Source organism: Xyrauchen texanus, chromosome 31 (assembly GCF_025860055.1).
Source record: "Xyrauchen texanus isolate HMW12.3.18 chromosome 31, RBS_HiC_50CHRs, whole genome shotgun sequence".
Taxonomy (NCBI): Eukaryota; Metazoa; Chordata; class Actinopteri; order Cypriniformes; family Catostomidae; genus Xyrauchen; species Xyrauchen texanus.
This window is the reverse complement of record NC_068306.1, coordinates 20,999,254-21,018,770: the sequence shown is the minus strand read 5'-3', so window position 1 is coordinate 21,018,770 and position 19,517 is coordinate 20,999,254. Positions and strand designations below refer to the sequence as shown.

At 36.7% G+C, this 19,517-nt stretch overlaps 1 protein-coding gene across 1 annotated transcript in view; it reads right to left on the bottom strand.

Annotated features, from left to right (window-relative positions):
* Nucleotides 1-690: 690 nt before the first annotated feature.
* The window catches only part of LOC127624644 (protein FAM53C-like), a 29,132-nt gene continuing 10,305 nt past the window's right edge, over nt 691-19,517 (bottom strand). Inside the window, exons 2-5 of the mRNA XM_052099456.1 lie at nt 14,957-15,140; nt 14,778-14,835; nt 11,078-11,922; nt 691-1,921 (exon numbers count right to left, since the gene is read on the bottom strand). Of these exons, the coding sequence (XP_051955416.1) occupies nt 1,646-1,921; nt 11,078-11,922; nt 14,778-14,784 (1,128 nt within the window). The 5' untranslated portion in view covers nt 14,785-14,835; nt 14,957-15,140 and the 3' untranslated portion in view covers nt 691-1,645. The remainder of the gene's footprint in view (nt 1,922-11,077; nt 11,923-14,777; nt 14,836-14,956; nt 15,141-19,517) is intronic.

Genomic DNA, 19,517 nt, shown 5'->3' with positions numbered 1-19,517 from the left:
TCGTGCCCTGGATGTGCATCCCACAAATCTCCATCAACTGGAAGATGCTATCCTATCAATATGGGCCAACATTTCTAAAGAATGCTTTCAGCACCTTGCTGAATCAATGCCACGTAGAATTAAGGCAGTTCTGAAGGCGAAAGGGGGTCAAACACAGTATTAGTATGGTGTTCCTAATAATCCTTTAGGTGAGTGTATAACTATATAGCTTACTGAATTTACAAAAAAAGCTGAAATATTGGGTTGGCTGACATTGCCCTGCAACATACTTTATTGTTACTTCAGTTGATGACTTTTATGTTCCTTTTTTTCTTTCTCCTATAATTTTGGATGTAATATCTGTTTCACAAAATATGTTTTGCTGGTTTTTATATTTGTGTTTATTTATTTATTTTTAGCCAATATACCCAATTGTTGAATGCCTTGACTAAGATTCCAGGTACCATCCAAATGTAAGGAAATGTTATAATTACTGTAATAAAAACTTAAATAAATAAAATATATAAAAAAATAAAAACAACTTATTTTGAAGATGGTATTTGAAAAGAACAGATAACGGAAGCAGCCATACCTTTTTTTCATCATGCTGTCAAACACTTGTTAGCTTCTCTACCAGTTTTTCTTAATGCTGCAAATTATTCTATTTTTATAAAACACTCATTTGGGTTCATATTTCCATTCTCTGTAAAATAATTTCAAATAAACTTTATTTTTACATAAACAGAGTCTGAATTTGTATCACACGTACAATAAAAAAAAATCTCTAAATGACAGCAATAGCCTGTCTCCAAACTTCAAGCTACCATCTTTACACAACTTATTTGAACAAATACTCGCTGTACAATACAGTATAACAATGTGCCTTCGGAATACAGTGGTTGCTTTCATTGTTTCTTTCTAAATGTCCCAAATACAGTGCATTAATAAATGTTTACATATTTCAAATTTAGAGGAATGCATTGTACAGATTAAAAACAAAAAAAGAGAGACTGCAGAAAATAAAACAAAGAACAACAGCTACAGTACACAATTAATTTCCTTAAGGAAACTTTTGATAAAGAGGAAGAAAAAAAAACAAAAAAACAGGCATCTTGGCTTATGTTCAATCTGATGGACCTTCGTCAGGAAGTATAAAGGTCTGCAGAGTAAAATACTGCTATGTCGTACTGCCCTTTTATATTTGAACTAAAAAAAAAAAAAAACACTGATATTTATAACCATCATCCTTTAAAGTCTATTCTGACTATCAAAACAAGTTGAGAGGAAAGACGTGAAAAGAAGCAGGAAGCTGAAGGGATGTTTGCCTCCAGTTCCGTTTTGCCAGTTTGAGGATTCATTTTAGGAGGCTGTCCAATACACATAAAACTCCTTTGCTGGTTTCTCCAGCTCTGAAATATTTGCATCCAATATTTGCAGAATGTCTCAGCAACTGATTCTGGAATGTACAATGTTGATGGGTCAGCGTTCATGACTCCCAGCATATGATAGTAGTCTGCATGTCTTCCTTAATTGGCTTCTACGCCTGTGAGCCTCGAAAGAGGGCAGCAGGGTTCCTGAGAGGCCTGCCAGTGTAAGGTAGCAGGTGATGCAGAGAGAGCTGAATGCTGGCGGTGGAAGGGAAATGAGATCTTCCCCTGGACAACGTTCAGTTCTCCTCAATGAGAGTGATATCTAGTTCAGTACAATCCCTTTCAAACACGCTCGCTTGTCCCCCGTCACGCTCCTCAGGGTCTTCCTCCTCTCTCTCCTCCTCCTCCTCATCACTTTCACTCAATGGCCCAATACTCGTCCTGCCAAGGCATTCAGCTGGTGAACATGAGCCTCTGAAGTCTCCAAAAAATGGCTCAAGGCCCATACACACATCCCCCCCACAGGCCAGTCTGCCACGTTCCATATAACTGAGAGGATCTGTGCTTCGGGTCTGAAAAGAAAGAGTAAAATAACAATTAAGCTCTGTTGAAATTGAGTAACAAACTTACCAAGATGGAACTGGTAAGATTAAAACATATATATGCCCAAACAGCAATGGGATTTTAAGATCTACTCAAAAAGTGATCTGACAAAACAATGCAAATCTCAGACAAAAAATACAAACTAATTTACAGAATAAAAATTATCATACCAAAATGTCAAATTTAATCAGTTTATACAGTAGAAAAGGTTTGCGTAACCCAAGCATCTCAACTCATCCCAATGGTAATGCATTTAAATCCATTGTCATTTGCTATAACTGCTGTAACGTCGATTACTACTTTGCTACGTCTACATTAATCCGGATACATTTGAAAATGCTGTTTTCATTTTCGAAATGCTCTCGGTCCACACTGTTCTTTTCAGGTGTTTCCCAAAAGTTGCTTGCCCCTTAAAAAATGCTTAAATCCCCTTACTGCGCATACAAAAATCGTCATTGCATATACGGACAGAAGCGCAATTGTCATCGTGTTCCGTCACTGGACAGCAATTCCGAGTAAACTTCATGTAGCCTTTGAAGGAATGCATTGTGAATGTTGTACAAAGTAACATTTATCATAAACAACGCTATCAAAGTGAAAATCAGTCACAACAGCATTGCTATAACAGGCCGCCATCTTGATTGTTTTGGTTGAATGGAACACATGACTGATTCACATGACAACAAATACGTTAATGTTTTCAGATATATCTGTTTTTACAGTCCACACTACAACATGAAGTTTCTCTAGCCTCCACAGCCTTATCAAGCACCTGGTTAAATGGCAAAACCCCAAAAGAGACCCACTGAATCGAACACAGCAGGTTACGAATCTAAAAGGGAGAGGAAATAAATCCAGACATGGAAGAACGTATGAGGAATATGTGATTCTGCACTGCCTGTCAGATGCATACCAACTTGGCTGACAAGTCAGTTACTATCCCGTTAATTTTAGTTGTGTAGACTAGCTGATGGAATAGGCTAGACTATGTTCTCTACTTGGAAAATAAGTGGCTAACGGTCAATTGAGAATAAGACGTTCACTGTAGCTAACATCATTAATTATATTGAAACTGTGGCAGCTAGCTAGCTGCATTGCCCTGTTATAGGTTTCCGAGCTTGGGGCACAGTGAGCCTATATTTGCTTGGTTAAATGATCTTTCTGCCAGATGTTATGTGACCCAGAGAGAGATGGCTGCCTGAGATCTTTGGTCCACTCCAATTTCGAAAATGTGGCTTCTTTTTCCTCTGCATGTTTATTTAAAACAGTTCTAAACTGTCATCGACAGACAAAGATTTCCCTATTTTCACTACAACACGCTCGCAGAAAACTAAGGAAAAGAAAAGAGCTAATCATCCCGTGCCCTCGCCACCTGGGGAGGTTGACACGGATGCTAGCGTGGAAGGCTCTCCATCGAATACGTTACTGATTTTGTCCGAGATTAAGGCTAATGGTTCGCGTCTTGATGGAACTTGTAGTTGGCTGGAGGGTATAGTCAACTCGATTTCTTGTCTTCAGAACTCATTTGCTGCTCTAACAGAGACAGTCATGGGCACCAAAAACTGCTAGATGGAAGCCGAACAGAGGATCTCTCCTGCCGAAAATTCAGCAACAGTCACTGAAGATCAGCTGGCTAATCTGAGGGTAGTGGTGGAACAACTACAAAACAAAGGTGGATGACCTTGAAAACCGGGTATGGTGTAAGAAATTGAAAATAGTGGGTCTGCCAGAGAGAGCAGAAGGGGCCGTCCCTCTTGCAATGTTTCTTTCAGGACGCAATCCAAAAGTGGCTTGAGCTGCCTATAGATTTTCCCAACATAGATATTGAGAGGGCTCATAGAACATCCACTTTTGCATCAGGCATTCCGAATTCAGCTCCGAGAAGTATTTTAGTTTGTTTCTGCGCTTCAATTTTATTTGGATATGTCAGCTGGTCTCCAGCAGAAACGCTGCAAATTCAGCACTGTGGGGAAAGCCCTGGCTGCTCGAGGTTTGTACAAAGGATTCGCCTACCCGGCGAGGCTCTCCTGACTTCAATAAGGTAACACCATCACTTTTGCCGGTCATGTTAGGCCAGCATATTTTTTCTTTTTCTATTTTATATTATTGACCATTTAGGTGTATAACTAGTCTAGATGGCAGTTATTTCCATTATGTTGAAGGAGCAGGCCCGAAGTAGGTTTGCTGCGAAACTTGGTAGCAATCTTCAATGATATTGGTTGTTATAAGACTTTGTGCTTTTTTTGTGACTCTCTGATGTTAACTGTGCCTCATCGTTTGAGGATGGTGTCTTGGGGGGAGGGTTTTATAGGTTTGGTTTGTGTGTTTACTTTGGAAATTTTCTGTTCAAATTTGGTATCTCATGCTGACATGTACAATTCTCTTGTAAATACTACTAGCATCATGACATTACTTTATCTGGCTCCTTTGTATGAACAACTCCCTTAAATTAATGTATCATGGAATGTGAAGGGCATTGGTCATGTAGTCAAAAGAAAGAAAATTTAGACTTTTCTTAAAAAAGAACACGTATCAATAGCACTGTTACAGAAAACCTACTTATCCGATATGGAACATAGAAAGCTGAAGAGGGATTGTGTTGTGTGGAAAAATTTCCATTTCATCATTTTCTTCAAGTAGTAGGGTCACAGTGATTCTTATTCATAAGAACATCCCATTTGTTCTTGACCATGTTGAATATTCAGAAGGTAGATTTGTGCTGATTAATGGCTCTATTCTTGGGATACACATTACTATAATTGACATATATGCAGCAAATAAAGATTGTCCCAGATTCATGTCACAGGTGGTTCTAAAGTTCAACCAACATTATGCGGGCATTGGGCTTTTGGGAGGTGACTTCAATTGATACTTGATGGTAATTTAGATAAATCCTCTCCCCAAGTTAGAATAAATCGTAAATTATCACATACTCTTAAAAGTGCGTGTAAAGATATAGGTTTGGTGGATATATAGAGGGAGTTAGATCCATGAGATAGAGATTATTTTTATTATCACCCACATGATTTATACTCCAGAATGGATAATTTTTTCATACCTTCCAGATGTATAAACTGCGTGAACTCCTGTCAGATCGGTTCTATTGTGCTGTCTGACCATAGCCCCATATATTTAGTTATTGATATCAGTATAACAATTCCAAAGTGAACTTATTTGAAATTTAACACTTCTTTTTTTGGGCTGTAGTTCTTTTTTTTTTTATTTCTTAGACAGAAAATAAAGACTTGCCTGATTCTTCTGTGATATTATGGGATGCCGCCAAAGCTACATTGCGTAGCAATCTCATTGCTTATACCTCTCTCTCAAATAAAAACAAAAACATTTCCAAACAGGAAACTTTTAGAGGTTGAGGTAAATAATTTAAACAGCATATACATTCACCAACTCATAACAACTGGATTTTGTTAAATAATGCTAAGGCGAGGCTTAATTTGGATAATTCAGATCATGACAAGAAATTACTATTTTTTAGTAAACAGAGATATTATGAGTTTGGATATATACCTGGCCATTTGTTTGCTTACCACTTAAAAAAAGGAGCAGAGTGAAAGAGTAATTAAAGCATTTAAGACATCTAATGGCAACGTAACGTTTGACCCTTTAGTTATCAATAGTACATTTATAGTGCATACATCGGAGTTCAGTGGTCCCGGGGAGGATTTGCTGAAATACTTAAATGGTATTTCTCTTCCCAGTGTTTCAGAAAATGAGAAAGTCTGTTTAAATGCTCCTTTTACCAAGGAAGAAATTTGGGAAGCCAACAATCAATCACTTCTGGCAAAGCTCCCAGTCTTTACGGGTTCCCAATAGAATTTTATAAACAATTCTGGCCTGAGATTTGCGCTCGTTTAATACTCGTTTAATGTCTGGAATAAATAACCTTTTGGAAACTAAACTAAATAAATGCCAAAATCTAGGTCATTGGCTGTTATTGGTTTACTTCTGAAAAAAGATCTGGCAATTTGTTCCTCTTATCATCCAATTAATTTGCTTAATGCAGATTAATATGGCTAAAGTTGTAGCTCGGTGGCTTGAAACCGTTTTGCCTCATATTATTAATCCAAACCAGACCGGGTTCATAAAATCTAGATATGGTACCGATAATGTTTGCAGAGTGTTGAAAATTATAGATCATTTAAATAGGACAGAGGCCATTATTGTATCTCTTGATGCAGAAAAGGCATTCGACACGGAAAATTGTCAGTTTTGGTTTGCCATACTAATTTTATCGGTTTGGTCAAGCTTTTGTATTCTAAACTCATGGCTGTAGTCAATACCAATGCCAATACCTAATAAATTCCCAGTGGGCAGAAGCTGCCGTCAAGGATGCCAGCTCTCAACACTTTAGTTATAGAAGTTGTGAGAACCAACAGAAATATATGTGGCATCAAAATAGGTCTAGAGGAACATCGAATATCTCTTTATGCTGATGATGATTTGTTATCTCAAATACCCAGAGGCCTCAATTGACATTTCTTGCAGTAATATATATATATATATATATATATATATATATATATATATATATATATATATATATAATTATGCTTTGTACTATATATATATACTAATATATATACACTATATATATATATATATATATATATATATATATATATAGTAGTTTTTCAGGGTATACAATTAATTTGGATACATTTTCAGCTTTGTTATGCGTGCCCCTCCTGGGGTCACTTTGGGATCCACCTTTCAATCGACATCTTCAGGTTTTAAATATTTGGGAGTGAATGTTACGCCTAATTTGGAGGATCGGTTCAATGCCAATTATCCACCTTTAATTTCTCAAATTAAACTGAATTTGTCTGACTAGTCAAACCGTCCAACTTCTTTTTTTGATAGGGGTAATACTATAAGAATGAATTTTTTGTTCCAATGCCTGCCTTGCTATCTGAATACAAAAGGGTACATTCTTCAATTATAAAGTACATTTGTAATAATAAAGAAAAAAAAAGCCCAGCCTAAAATTCTCTATTTTCGTGAAACCAAAGAAACTGGGTGGGGTTTCAATACCTAATCTTGAACTGTATTACTGGTCTGCTCAAATTAAAACACATACTGAGATGGTTTCATAATAGACTTGAATCCCTTTGGGTTGGGACTGTATCTTCCAGGTGTTATCAAGACTGTTATGCTCATTGCTGTTTATTTATAATATGTAAAAAATTCCATCTATTACTAATAACTTTACTGTGACAAATACTTGTCTGGTGTAAAAGGATGTTAGGAAGTCCAAATAATTTCTCTCTTAAATCTCCCATTACTTTTAATTCCGATCTTCCCCCTTCAATACAAAATATTGGGCTTAAGACATGGATGTCAAAGGGAGTTTTGGTATTAGGTCACTTGTTTACAGATGGTAAAATTTTATATTTTCAACAACTGAGACAGGAATTTAACTTGCCCAATAAAGATTTTTATAAGTTTCATCAATTACAACATTTTCTAGAGTCTCAAATGAGGGAAGGTAAATTATGCTTTGTTCTTAATGAAGTGGAAAAGCAGCTTTTCAACTCAGAATGATAGAATGACAGCTTTTCAACTTAAGGTGATGATATCTGAACTACTGTATATACAATGTTGTCAAATGTTGGTCTGTCAAATTGACTGTCTGAGGATGACATGGGAAAAGGATGCAAGGTCACATTTTAGAGACAAGGTCCAAAAGGGTGCTTCAATTTCACCTCATGAACAACATTTTTAATTTATCCACAGGACTTGTCGAACACCAGTTCAGACACAATTTTTCCCAACACTTCCCAACTTTGTTTTAAGTGTAAAGAGGCCACTGGTACTGTGATGCATATATTTTGGGATTGTGACATGGTTAAAACTTACTAGAAAGAGATTCAACAATTTATACTAAAGATTGTTGGAAAGACCTTAACCATGTCTCTGATTGTCCAATTGATCTTTTGAATTGTAATGCTGATGTGAATCTTGACGGTGATGGAGCGTGTACTGAATTTTTTTTACTTTTCGGTCTAAAAAATGTATACTGTTGCTGTGGTCAACTTCACAGGTACCATCTGTCAAAATGTGGATGAGTCAGGCTACTTCTCTTTTGCCATTAGAAAAACTCACATATGACCTTCATCACAGGTCTGACATTTTCTGGCACATTTGTCTTCTCTTTGGGCCTTTCTTGAAGACAAATGTCTTTGACTATTTTATCCTATGTATTATTGTGTTTTTTATGTTTTTCTTTTAATTATTATTATATATTTATTTTCAACCGGCTCTCTCGGATATGCCCTGTTCCTATCCAGATTGTGTGTAGGAAACATAAGCTAGTGAATGCTGTACAAAATCAATAAAATAAAATAATGTCTTTCCGCATCTGGATATTAAAGGAATAGTTCACCCAAATATGAAACATTTTCACTTACCCTTTTTTCAGCAGAACACAAATGAAGAATTTTAGAAGAAAGAACTCTGTCAGGTCTTTATAATGCAAGTAAACGGGTGCCAGCACTTTGACTGTCCAAAAGTCACATTTAGGCAGCATAAAAGTAATCCATGCGACTCCAGTCGATCAATGAATGTCTTATGAAGCAAATCGATAGGTTTTTGTAAGAAACAAGTAGACAATTAAAGTGGTTTTAGCTTTAAATCAGCACTTCCGTCCAGGGCTCTGATGTGGTTTGAAATGGCTCTCGTTTAGCCATCTGTTGTATACAAGCACCACTTCCGAATTATCGCTTGAACTTGACGCACTTGTGTCACATGACAGCTACGTGATGTGTCAACTGCTGGCAGAAATCTCTTTTTTAAAGTTAATAACGTTTTAATTATCGATTTCTGACACAAACGTATTGATTTGCTTCAGAAGACAAGACTGGAGTTGCAAGGATTACTTTTATGATGTCTAAATGTGACTTTTGGACCGTCAAATTGCAGGCACCGGTTTACTTGCATTATAAGGACCTGACGGAGCTCTATCTTCTTATAAAAATCTTTATTTGTGTTTTGCTGAAGACAGCCAGTCAAGGCACATCTAGGATAGCATCAGGGTAAGTGAACAATGAGAGAATTTTCATTTTTGGGTGAACTATTCCTTTAATGTGATCCCTACTAGCTGTAAATAATGGCCATATAGGCTTTTTTAACTAGAGAGTTGCTAAACAAGGACTGCAAAAACCTCAAGCATGTGACTAAATACGCCTGACTAGACAAAAAAATTGTAATAGTTATTATCTAGCAATTTGTTTTCAAAATGTTTTTTTTTTTTAAAACACTGCCACTTCAAAATTCACATTAGAGACATAACTGTGTGAATTTATGTTGTAGAACAAAACGTTCAAATGTCTTACAGTAATGTTAACCACAGACATTATTTTACTCATAAATCCAAAACTACCATTATAAACCCAAAGAAAAAAAACAGAGGGAACCCATGGGCTCAAAAATGCAAATTCTCTTCTGGGTTTTTGGACTGCTACTTGAACAGTTCCATATAATATGGAAATAAAAAGACTGTCAAAAGAAGAATTAAATAATAGAAAAGTTCTCAAGTTATTCTTCTTTTTTTTTTTTTTTGTCTGTTTGTTTGTTTTTGATAATGGGTAAACACAATGTTACTTTTTAAGAAAATTCAATAATGAGCAAGGTTTTGCTATTTTTGTCCCAATAAACATCCCAGCCAATCAAACAAATATGAAACTAAATGCAGTTCTTAAATGACATATTCTATATTTCTCACACTGCTTCAGTTTAAGAGAAAGCTACAGTCAGATCTGATGGCTTTAGCTGATGCGCACATCAGCGTCTCCCGCAGAACGCGTTTACATACGTGCCCTCCCGAGAACGTCGACAGGGAAATACTTCGGGGCCCCCCTGCTGCTGCGGGCACCTGGGCTTAAGCCCAGTGCATTAATGCAGCCCTGCCCACAGTATCAATCACTTTTAGTTTTAAAGTGAACCTCAGTTATAATTGCCATTTAAATAATATAAATGATAATTAGAGGTCAACCAATAGTGCATATGACTGATCCTGATAACAAAGGCGGTGGAAATGACCGATAACCAATTAATTAGTCTATAGATTTTCAAATATGAAATGTAAAAAAATAAAAATAAAAAATATTTACTTTCTATGTCAGGAACAGACATAGAAGCTACAAGAATACAAAATGAATACAATCCCAAATGCATTTTGAACCAAAATCACAATAACCAGAAAAAAGATCTATAACATCTGAAGAAGCCCGAAACACACCGGGGACTCTTATTTTAAAATGACGGAAACTTGGCGCCATCACAATGCTCTATATTTAAATAAAGCTTTTTATTGCTTATATACTATATATTTGCCAGATGAAGGTTTTTGTATATATAATATGTATTTTACCAGATGAGGTTTAATGAAGAATCAGGTTTATTATTATTCATAAGACATGAAGTTGGAGACACGATGTATATGCTGAAGGGGCACATTCACATATAGTCGCATTTTTATTTGCATGCCCTCAATTCAACAGTTGATTATCTTGTCAAAATAAGCACAGAAGTGAGGATAAAATCATGAATAAATATAATCAATGATGAAAAATATATAATACAGCAAATCCCCACTTGATTGTAATTACGAATAATAAATATAGATTTTTGCCAATAACCGAAAGTTTCAAAAAGTAACTATCAGCACCGATTAATCTGTAAAAGCGACATATCGGTCTACCTCTACTAATAATGATAAATGATCCAGTATGAGTTAAAAGGAACACATTTCAAGTTTGCTGACCATTAAGGGAAACCTGAGCCTTACTAACAGGGCTGTAGTGGTTCCTAAATCAAAAAGTTTTGGAACACTGGCCTAAATGATATTGGCCGTAAAGGAAAGTAGTTCCAGAGGTGGAGCAAGTTATTACATTTTAATAAAAAGATTTTCCTTTGGAATAATGTGCACTGATGAATGATGCACAATACGACCAGGTATGTGTCCATGTTGACCTTGAATTTACACCATAACATTATACACTTATCGAATACCCTATAGACATGCTATATTAGATGGTGCTGCTTTTGTAATAATATTATATTAGCTAATTACTGCATATAAAAACTATTAAAAGATAAACACACATCACCTGTGTCATTTTGGCAAAGTCCAGCACAGGACGTGCACATGGTCTGTCCGGGTCCCTGCGGCGTTTTAGGCCAGGTTTGAGCAGAAGTAGGTCGCAGGGTTGAGAATGGCACCGTGGAAGTTGAGGAGGAAGAGCCCGGCGCACTGAAGATGGAGTGCTGCAGGCAGACGAGGGCGAGGCGGGCACAGGCAGTGGATGCGATGTGATTTGCGGGGGCACCGGAGGTGGTGGCAGAAACTGGGCCGCAGCCTCACGGATAAGCACCGGAGAGAGGGAAAATCGACGCAGCGGGGGAGGCGGTGGATGAAGCGGAGAAGGAGAGGAGGAGCATGAAGATGGCGAGGGAAAGCAGCAGCAGCAAGCACCACCTCCGGCACTGTCACTCGGGTCCCATGGAAAATTCCACGGCAACGGAGAATCCGGAGAAAGGGCTAAGCTGAAAAAGGTGGGACTGGAAGAAGAATGCAGCGAGGAATTGAGAGAGGAGCTGGGGGCACGTAGCGGACACGGCCCCCCCGCGCCCCCTCCACTGTGGCATCTGCTGTTCACTGGTGTCCAGACCTTGGATGCGCTCGGCCGCCAGGTATACCGGCAGCGGGAAAGGTCCTCTGGCACAGACAGTGAACGACAGTGGCGTTTGGGGGGTGGCGGGGGGGGAGGGGGAAGCCCGGGAAAAGACAGGTCCGTCACAGAGGTACTAGGGGCAAGCGGACGGTTCAGGGCATCCCCCTCCGGCAAGTGGTTTTCTGGAGGACCCAGGGGCACGGGGCCAGGGGGGAAGCTGGAGCTGAGCACCCCCTGCAGGCTGGACTTTGAAGGAGGGCAGAGCTGCCAGTAACTGCTCTCTGAAAGAGGAAGGACATAAGAGTTGAGTCTTCATATGGTCTACAAGATAACAACCCAACACTGATTATGTATTAACAATAAGAGATTTATCTATAAATGCGAGTTTTCTCTAGGCCGGTCACAATCATTAAATAACCATCTGATCGTGGTTGAGATAACCACGGTTATTGGGCATTCAAATTCAATCACATTTTAATGCCCAAATAAGGGAATTTTAAGCGAATATACTGTATAAATGCCATGAACAGTGCATTTGTGTGTCATTCAGTTGAACTCCGAGTCCAAGCGCCACTGAACCGCACCACGGACATCAACTAGCTAGTGTCTGGAAGAGCACGTGATGCGTGCGCTGTCAGCAGAGGCTTGCTCCAAACAAACTAACTTGAAAATATAAACAAACAAGTATAAACTGTGATAGTGACAGCAAAGTGCTCCAGTTTCACTTTAAACAATCGTGTACTGGCAAATGTTCCTGGTTCATACATGCAGTGACAGAGGAGAAGCACACTTGCTCTATTTCTGTGATCAAATGATGAAACGAAATCTCAAAGGATTGGCTTTATCACAAATATGGGCTCAAGGTTTAATCAGAGTATTTAAATAACATGTGAAAGTGAAGAAATTGGGACAGAAATATTTTACTATTACATTATATAATAAAATATTATAAAAATATAATAAAATGTATATTAAAAAAACAAAATCATAAAAATATATATGTTAAAAAAAAACAGTGTAAATGTAAAACTGACCAAACTAAAGTTAACCAAAAAGACAGACATATTTCTAGTGTTTTTAGAAATATTTTGATATTTAAAACGTTCTTTTTCATATAATTCATACGTTTTTAAGGCCTATACAGAAAATCACGTATCCCTTTTATTATTTGACATATATTTTATGTTGAAGGTGTATGAAACACACAAGCAGAAAAAAGCACATCTTAAGAAATATGAGAAATTATATGATAAATAATAGTGAAAGGCTTTTAAGAGACAATTAATAGTCATATCCCTAAAACACACAATTAATCATCATAATCAAAATGATTTGTTTGACAATTAATCGTCAGCCAAATTTCATAATCGTGACGGCCCTAGTTTTCTCATAATGCACAGTGAAATGTCAATTGATGTCACACTTGGGTTTGTGTGTGTGTGTGTGTGTGTGTGAATAAGTGACTGGTAATGCTCAAAATAAATATATTTTTTAACTGATTATTATTAATAATTTAATCTATAGATGCATTTGTATCAAATACTTATGAGTTGCAGCCCTAAAATGCAGTTAAAATAGCACGTGATATCAGAATATTGATTGTAACCAGATTTCTCAACTGTGCTACCCCCACCCAAAAATATTTGCATTATAGACTCTCACTATTGCTCACAAATAAAAATGGCAAGTCATTTGTTTAGGTGTGGACATAATCACAGTTTAAGGTGAGAGAGCGAATTCAAACGTGAACAGCAATTAAACATAATCAGTGCATTCACTTGCGATATATGCCTTGCTCTAAATTACACTAGTCAAAAACCTCTTCTACCCTTAACACTCACTATTGTTAATTGCGAGAAGCATGAGATACTGTTTTATAGGTCATGTATTTGGTATGTATGTATACTGATGTTATGACTTGCTGTCCTCATACAAGTATGTGTCCATGTTGTAATTATGAGGTTTACCTTGCATATGTCTTAGATATCAGCTCGTCTTTAGAAAGCACATCATACTGAAGGTTAGAGCTTATAGGAGATTTTAAGATTATCATAAAAAAAAAATGTTAAAAACACTATTAAAGGGATAGTTCACCCAAAAATGAACGTTCTCTCATTATTTACTCACCATCATAAATTCCCAGGTGTGTTTGACTTTCTTTCTTCAACAGAACACATTTGAAGAAAAATATCTCCGCTCAGTGGGTCTGTAAAATGCAAGAGAATGGAGATTTCTCTTTTGAAGCTCCAAAAATCTCAGACAGTCAGCATAAACGTCATCGAAACGACTCCAGCGGTTAAATTAATGTCTTCTAAAGCAATATGATCACTTTTGGTGTGAAAAAAGATAAATTATATATATATAAGTACTCTTTAACTATATACCATCGCTTCAGTTTGGGTTCACAAAAGCGTGGAGTCTAAGTGGTCTCTCGTGTGACATATTCCATTGCCATTATACAGACGAAATCTCATGTTCTCCTCTCAGTTGAGATATCCAGGATAAGTACACAAATGCACCATTGTGAGTAAAGAAACAGATCAATACAGGTCAAATCCAAAACCAATCAAGCTACTGTATAGCATTCCTCCTACACACTGGTTAACAGCGTTGCTCTTCAGGCTGTGACGCACTTGCCTCAGTTCTTGTGTGTTTCAGATGCCAACGCGATTACGTCACACGTGCACCACTCCTGACCAGAAGCATGATTTAGAGTTAAAAAAGTACTTAAATTTTTTTTCACACCAAAAGTGATTGTATCGCTTTAGAAGACAATAATTTAACCACTGGAGTCATATAGATGACATTTATGCTGGCTGTCAGCAACAAAAGAGAAAGAGAAATAGAATTCACTTGCACTTTAAGGACCTACTGAGCTAAGATACTTTCCTGCTTTTCATCAAATGTGTTCTGGTGAAGAAAGAAAGTCAAACACACCTGAGATATCCTACATAATGAGAGAATTTTCAGTGTGGACTATCCCTTTAACATAATGATAAATGCATAAAGACTTTATTTTTGAGTAAGGAACAATCCAGCATCCTTTAGCCTCCAGTTCCCGCTGTTCTGTTTTTTACTAATAGCCAATTCAGGTTACTGAGTAGGCTACTTTCACAAGATGTCACAAAATACTCACCAGGCATCAATCCATCTGTAGGCCTGCTGTCTTCGGGGCTCTGACAATAAAGAAGAGACTAAAAGAAAAACTGGAGATCAGATCTCAGACAACACACTGCATTACTATGCAAATATAAAGGAAAATTGTAAAAAAGAAAAAACATGTGCAGATACAAAGTGCTAAAATACAAGTTTTACCAGTTTGCTGTCCAGAGGTCGTTGTTGATGTTGACGAACGAAACCATGGCATGGAAAATTGGAGGAAGGAAAGGTGGGGAAAGTGGCTGAAGTGCACAAGATGAAACTGAAGCACAGTTAGGTCCACCAAACATCCAGGGCAGGCTGCCCAAGTCTCACTCAGGAACCATGATGATGTCCTCACCTTGGGCAAGTCAAAATTAAAATTAATTAACATAACAGCATTCATGAGATCTAAACAAATAAATGGTTGTGGACACTAAATGCCACATTTGGTGATTCTAGCTTCTAGGGATGCACCGATACGATACTAAGCTTTTAGACGGACCGGGTATTTGTCCAACGAGCCCAATCCAAATCTGATACTGTGTGTTAGTCATGTTCGTTACTGTCAAGCTCCAAATATTACATAAAAGAACCATAAAAAACACCAATAAAGCAGTTCATTTGACTCGTGCATTTTATTCAAAGCCACTTGAAGATGTGTGATAGCTCAGTGAATCACAAAAGGCTGCGTTTAATAAGTAAATATATAGTATGCGCAGCAACAGCGCATTAGTTTATGGTCCTGCTCTGTTGACACAAACTCACACAGAGGCTGGTGATGCACACACAGCTATTTTTTGCCTTCACAGCGATGCGCAATATTTGAACGCTACTCAAGAACAGCATTTGAGATGCTCAATAGTTCGGTTCACTTATGATATGCATTTAGAATGACTTGAGGTGCATTTTACCAGAGTTTGAATAAGAAGTGAAATTAAACTACTGTGAACTTGCCTACAAACAGACATACAGGACATTCTGGAGAGTTTAGAACGTCAAAATAAAAGCATGAGGGTTTAAATAGTGCACAATTTAAATAGATAACTGTTGTATTTAATATTTAAAAAGTCAATAATCATAAAATTAATAATATATTATTATTATTATTATCATCATTATTATTATTATTATTGCCATCATTAGTATTTGTTTAAAATTTATAACAACATTTAAGTTGAATGGTTTCCAAGAAATTACTGTGTGAATGAAAAGTGAGCTGATACTAAATTGAATAAAAAAAAGAGATCTGAATCCAGATGCAAGCTGAAAAATATTTTGGAAAAACAAAAGGCAAAATGAAAACACTAATTTATTTTCTACTGAAAACTTGAATACTGTAATTATTGTTAATTTTACTGCTACATTATCCAGTATACTAGTTAATAAAAATGTTTCTTAATAAGCAATACATTTATATTGAAATAATGTGTTGTTAGAGGTTTGTGTTTCTTTACATATTAAAGAGTACCCCCAATTAGTTCCACACAATAATGTAAAGATAAACAACATGGCGAGTGCACTGAATACCACCCCTGGAGTTTGTGAGATCGAATCCCAGGGCGTGGTGAGTAACTCCAGCCAGGTCTCCTAAGCAACCAAATTGGCCCGGTAGCGTCACACGGGGTAACCTCCTCCTGGTTACTATATGTGGCTCGCTCTCGGTAGGGCGCGTGGCGAGTTGTGCATGGATGCCTCCACACGTGCGGTCTCCACGGTAACACACTCAACAAGCCACGTGATAAGATGCCTGGGTGATAAGATGCGTGGGTAAATCTCAGGCAACTGAGATTTGGCCTATGCCACCCGGATTGAGGTGAATCACTACGCCACAAGGACTTACTGCATTGGGAACTGAGCATTAAAATTGTGGAGAAAAGGGGGAGAGAAAAAAAAAAGAAAAGGTCCTGTGAATTTCTCGAGTTGCTCAATTGCTGGAAATGCAAGGAATCTTACATTTAACAGAACTAAGCAGTATTCCAGGATGTCTGATCTACTGTACTCTGTGAATGGGAAAGAGAATTTAATAACATGCTCACAAAAGGTCTCCTATCCTGTTTGCAAGGAAGTTTATAAATCCTTGACAAGAACCTTTCCTGTGCAAGTGAACTACAATGTAGAGGATACACAGAAAAAAATACATTGTTTTAAGGGAAAAACCATTCACCACCTTTTTTTGTATACATTTACATTTTATTTTGGAGTCTTCGCCTGACCTGAGAGAGATCAAATATTTTTCACATCCGTTACTTTTATTATACAAACAATTCTCTCTATGTTGCAGATATTGAAGTTATCTTTATTAACTATGTATTACCCATAGCGCACATATAAAATTCCCTTTGATTCATGAGAACTTAATCCTAATAGCTGAAATCACACTTTTACAATTAATGGTATAGTTCATCCAATGTAAATTTTCACCCTCATGTGGCTTTCAAAATACGATATGACTTTCTTCTGTGGAAAACAAAAGGAGATGTAAGTCTCAGTCGTCATTTGCTTTCATTGCTTCTATTCTCCATACAATGAAAGTGAATGGAGACTGAGGTACAGTCCTTTTGCATAACAATTTTTGTGTTCCAAATAAGAAAAAAAAAAAAAAATCATACTGGTTTGGAAAAACATGAGTGTGAGAAAATAATTTTTCATTTCTGGGTGAACAACCTCTTTTAAAAAAAAAAAAAAAAAAAAGGACTTCGGTGACTTGAAAATAAGCTTGCAAATCCAAAATTACCAAAAACAAGAATATTTTTTCTAGGATCAGGCATTTAGGCTGTTAGGAAATAACTTTATTATTCTTTATTTTTTTATTACCTACTACATTCACTTAAAATGACAGTTCACACAAAAATTGTAATTCTCATAATTTACTCACCCTCATGCCATCCCTGATGCGTATGAAAAGGCCTGTCATAACTAATTTTGTTGGACAATATATTGTCCCAGAAATAATTGCGATAAACAATATTGATGTCATTTTAAGACCATTTTATGCTACTGATATAAGGAAAATATAATAGGATAATAATGCAAGTACACCCTTTCAAAGAGCAATTAACTTTTAGTTCTTAAGAATATTAAGAATTCAGAAGTCGGGAAGGCCCCTCTTCATCTCCAACTGCGGTTTTTGTTCCTAGCTTGGAAAACTGGATGGAATGGTTATGATTTAGATGAGCTTTAAGATTACAGGGCTCGACATTAAGCACTGTAATGTGCTTGTCCTTTGGACAAGTAAATTGGTCATTCACTTGTCAGAGTAAACAAAGTAACTTGTCATAAATAATTTCTATTTATTTTTTTTTATTTTTTTGCTGTTGTGTTTTGTAAAATTAGCAGTAAAAATGTCTGTTTGTTATGTTAACAAAATGCATTAAAATTCTAATAAAGCCTGAGAAAGTACCCTGTTTATTTAATACTGTATGTGGGTCATTGACAAATAACTGTAAACTTTTATCAAGATTGAAGATTTATCAACATATTAAAATTAATCAACAATCCCACACCTTTACACTTAACATGACCCCTCTAGCAACATATCTTACATCCCTGAAAAAACATTTGGCATGACCCAGCAGAATATAAAATGCCAGATGGAACAACCCACCAAAAATATCATAATATTCATGGCATAAGAATGAATAGTATTTGTTAAAATGAATTTGACCTCAACAAATATTATATATATATATATATACATACATACATACATACAAGCGTTAAAGTCGAGCCCCGAGTTGTATTGCCACTTTTCGTTGTCACTGGTTTAAAACAAAGTCGACATACTGGCTCATTCACATTAATAAGCTCTCCTCTCTCATTCGGCTTAAAGCCTACATGTTTTCATATGGAATGATATTCATCTCATTATTATTAATGAATGCACACACAATTATGCATGTACTAGATACATTTTGTGAATGTATTTTACTAACCACAAACAAATGCCATTTGATTTGAATCTGTGGAATTTGGGATTGAATGATTGTGCAGCGATTTGTACAAATACAGACATGTTTGCAAATAAACATGTTCTGTTCTACATTAATAAATCAAAAATTGCTCATGCAAAAATGAATCCGTGCATTTGTGGATCAGAAGACACGCGTGCATTTATTGACATCTTGTTCGAATCGATCGTGTTCGGTTCATTTGGATTTTGAGACTTCCTTTTCGCAGTTTACAGCATTCCACCCACACATACACACACACAACTAACGAACAAGCCAGTGCTCTTCATTAATGTGAACACGATTCATAAATGTGTGTCACTATACAATGAAACAAGGCGACACGCGTGCATTTATTGATTCCTTGTTCGAGTCGATCCTGTTCGGTTCATTTGGATTTTGAGACTTTCTTTCCGCACTTTCAGCAGTGAGGATCCACACGCAACTGAAAGGCAAGGCAGGCAGCTACCACTAGATGGCAGTCGCAGAGAATTACAGAGTTGGCCTGCCCTGGTTTGAGAACAGGTGATAATGGACATTTTGGCATTCTCCCGAAGAACCTTTAAAACATGGATAATACCATTTTAAACCAACAAGCTGGTTGGGTAAGTAACACTAATCTTTTTTTCTTTTATTGCATACTGAAAAGAAGAAAAAAAGACTATAGACTAGCAAGTTAAAAACAATGTACATTTGATATATTTGACATATTAATTACATTTTATAAATATTCATTTGATGAGATATTAACAAAAAAATGTTGGCTCTTCATTATGTATGTTAGATTA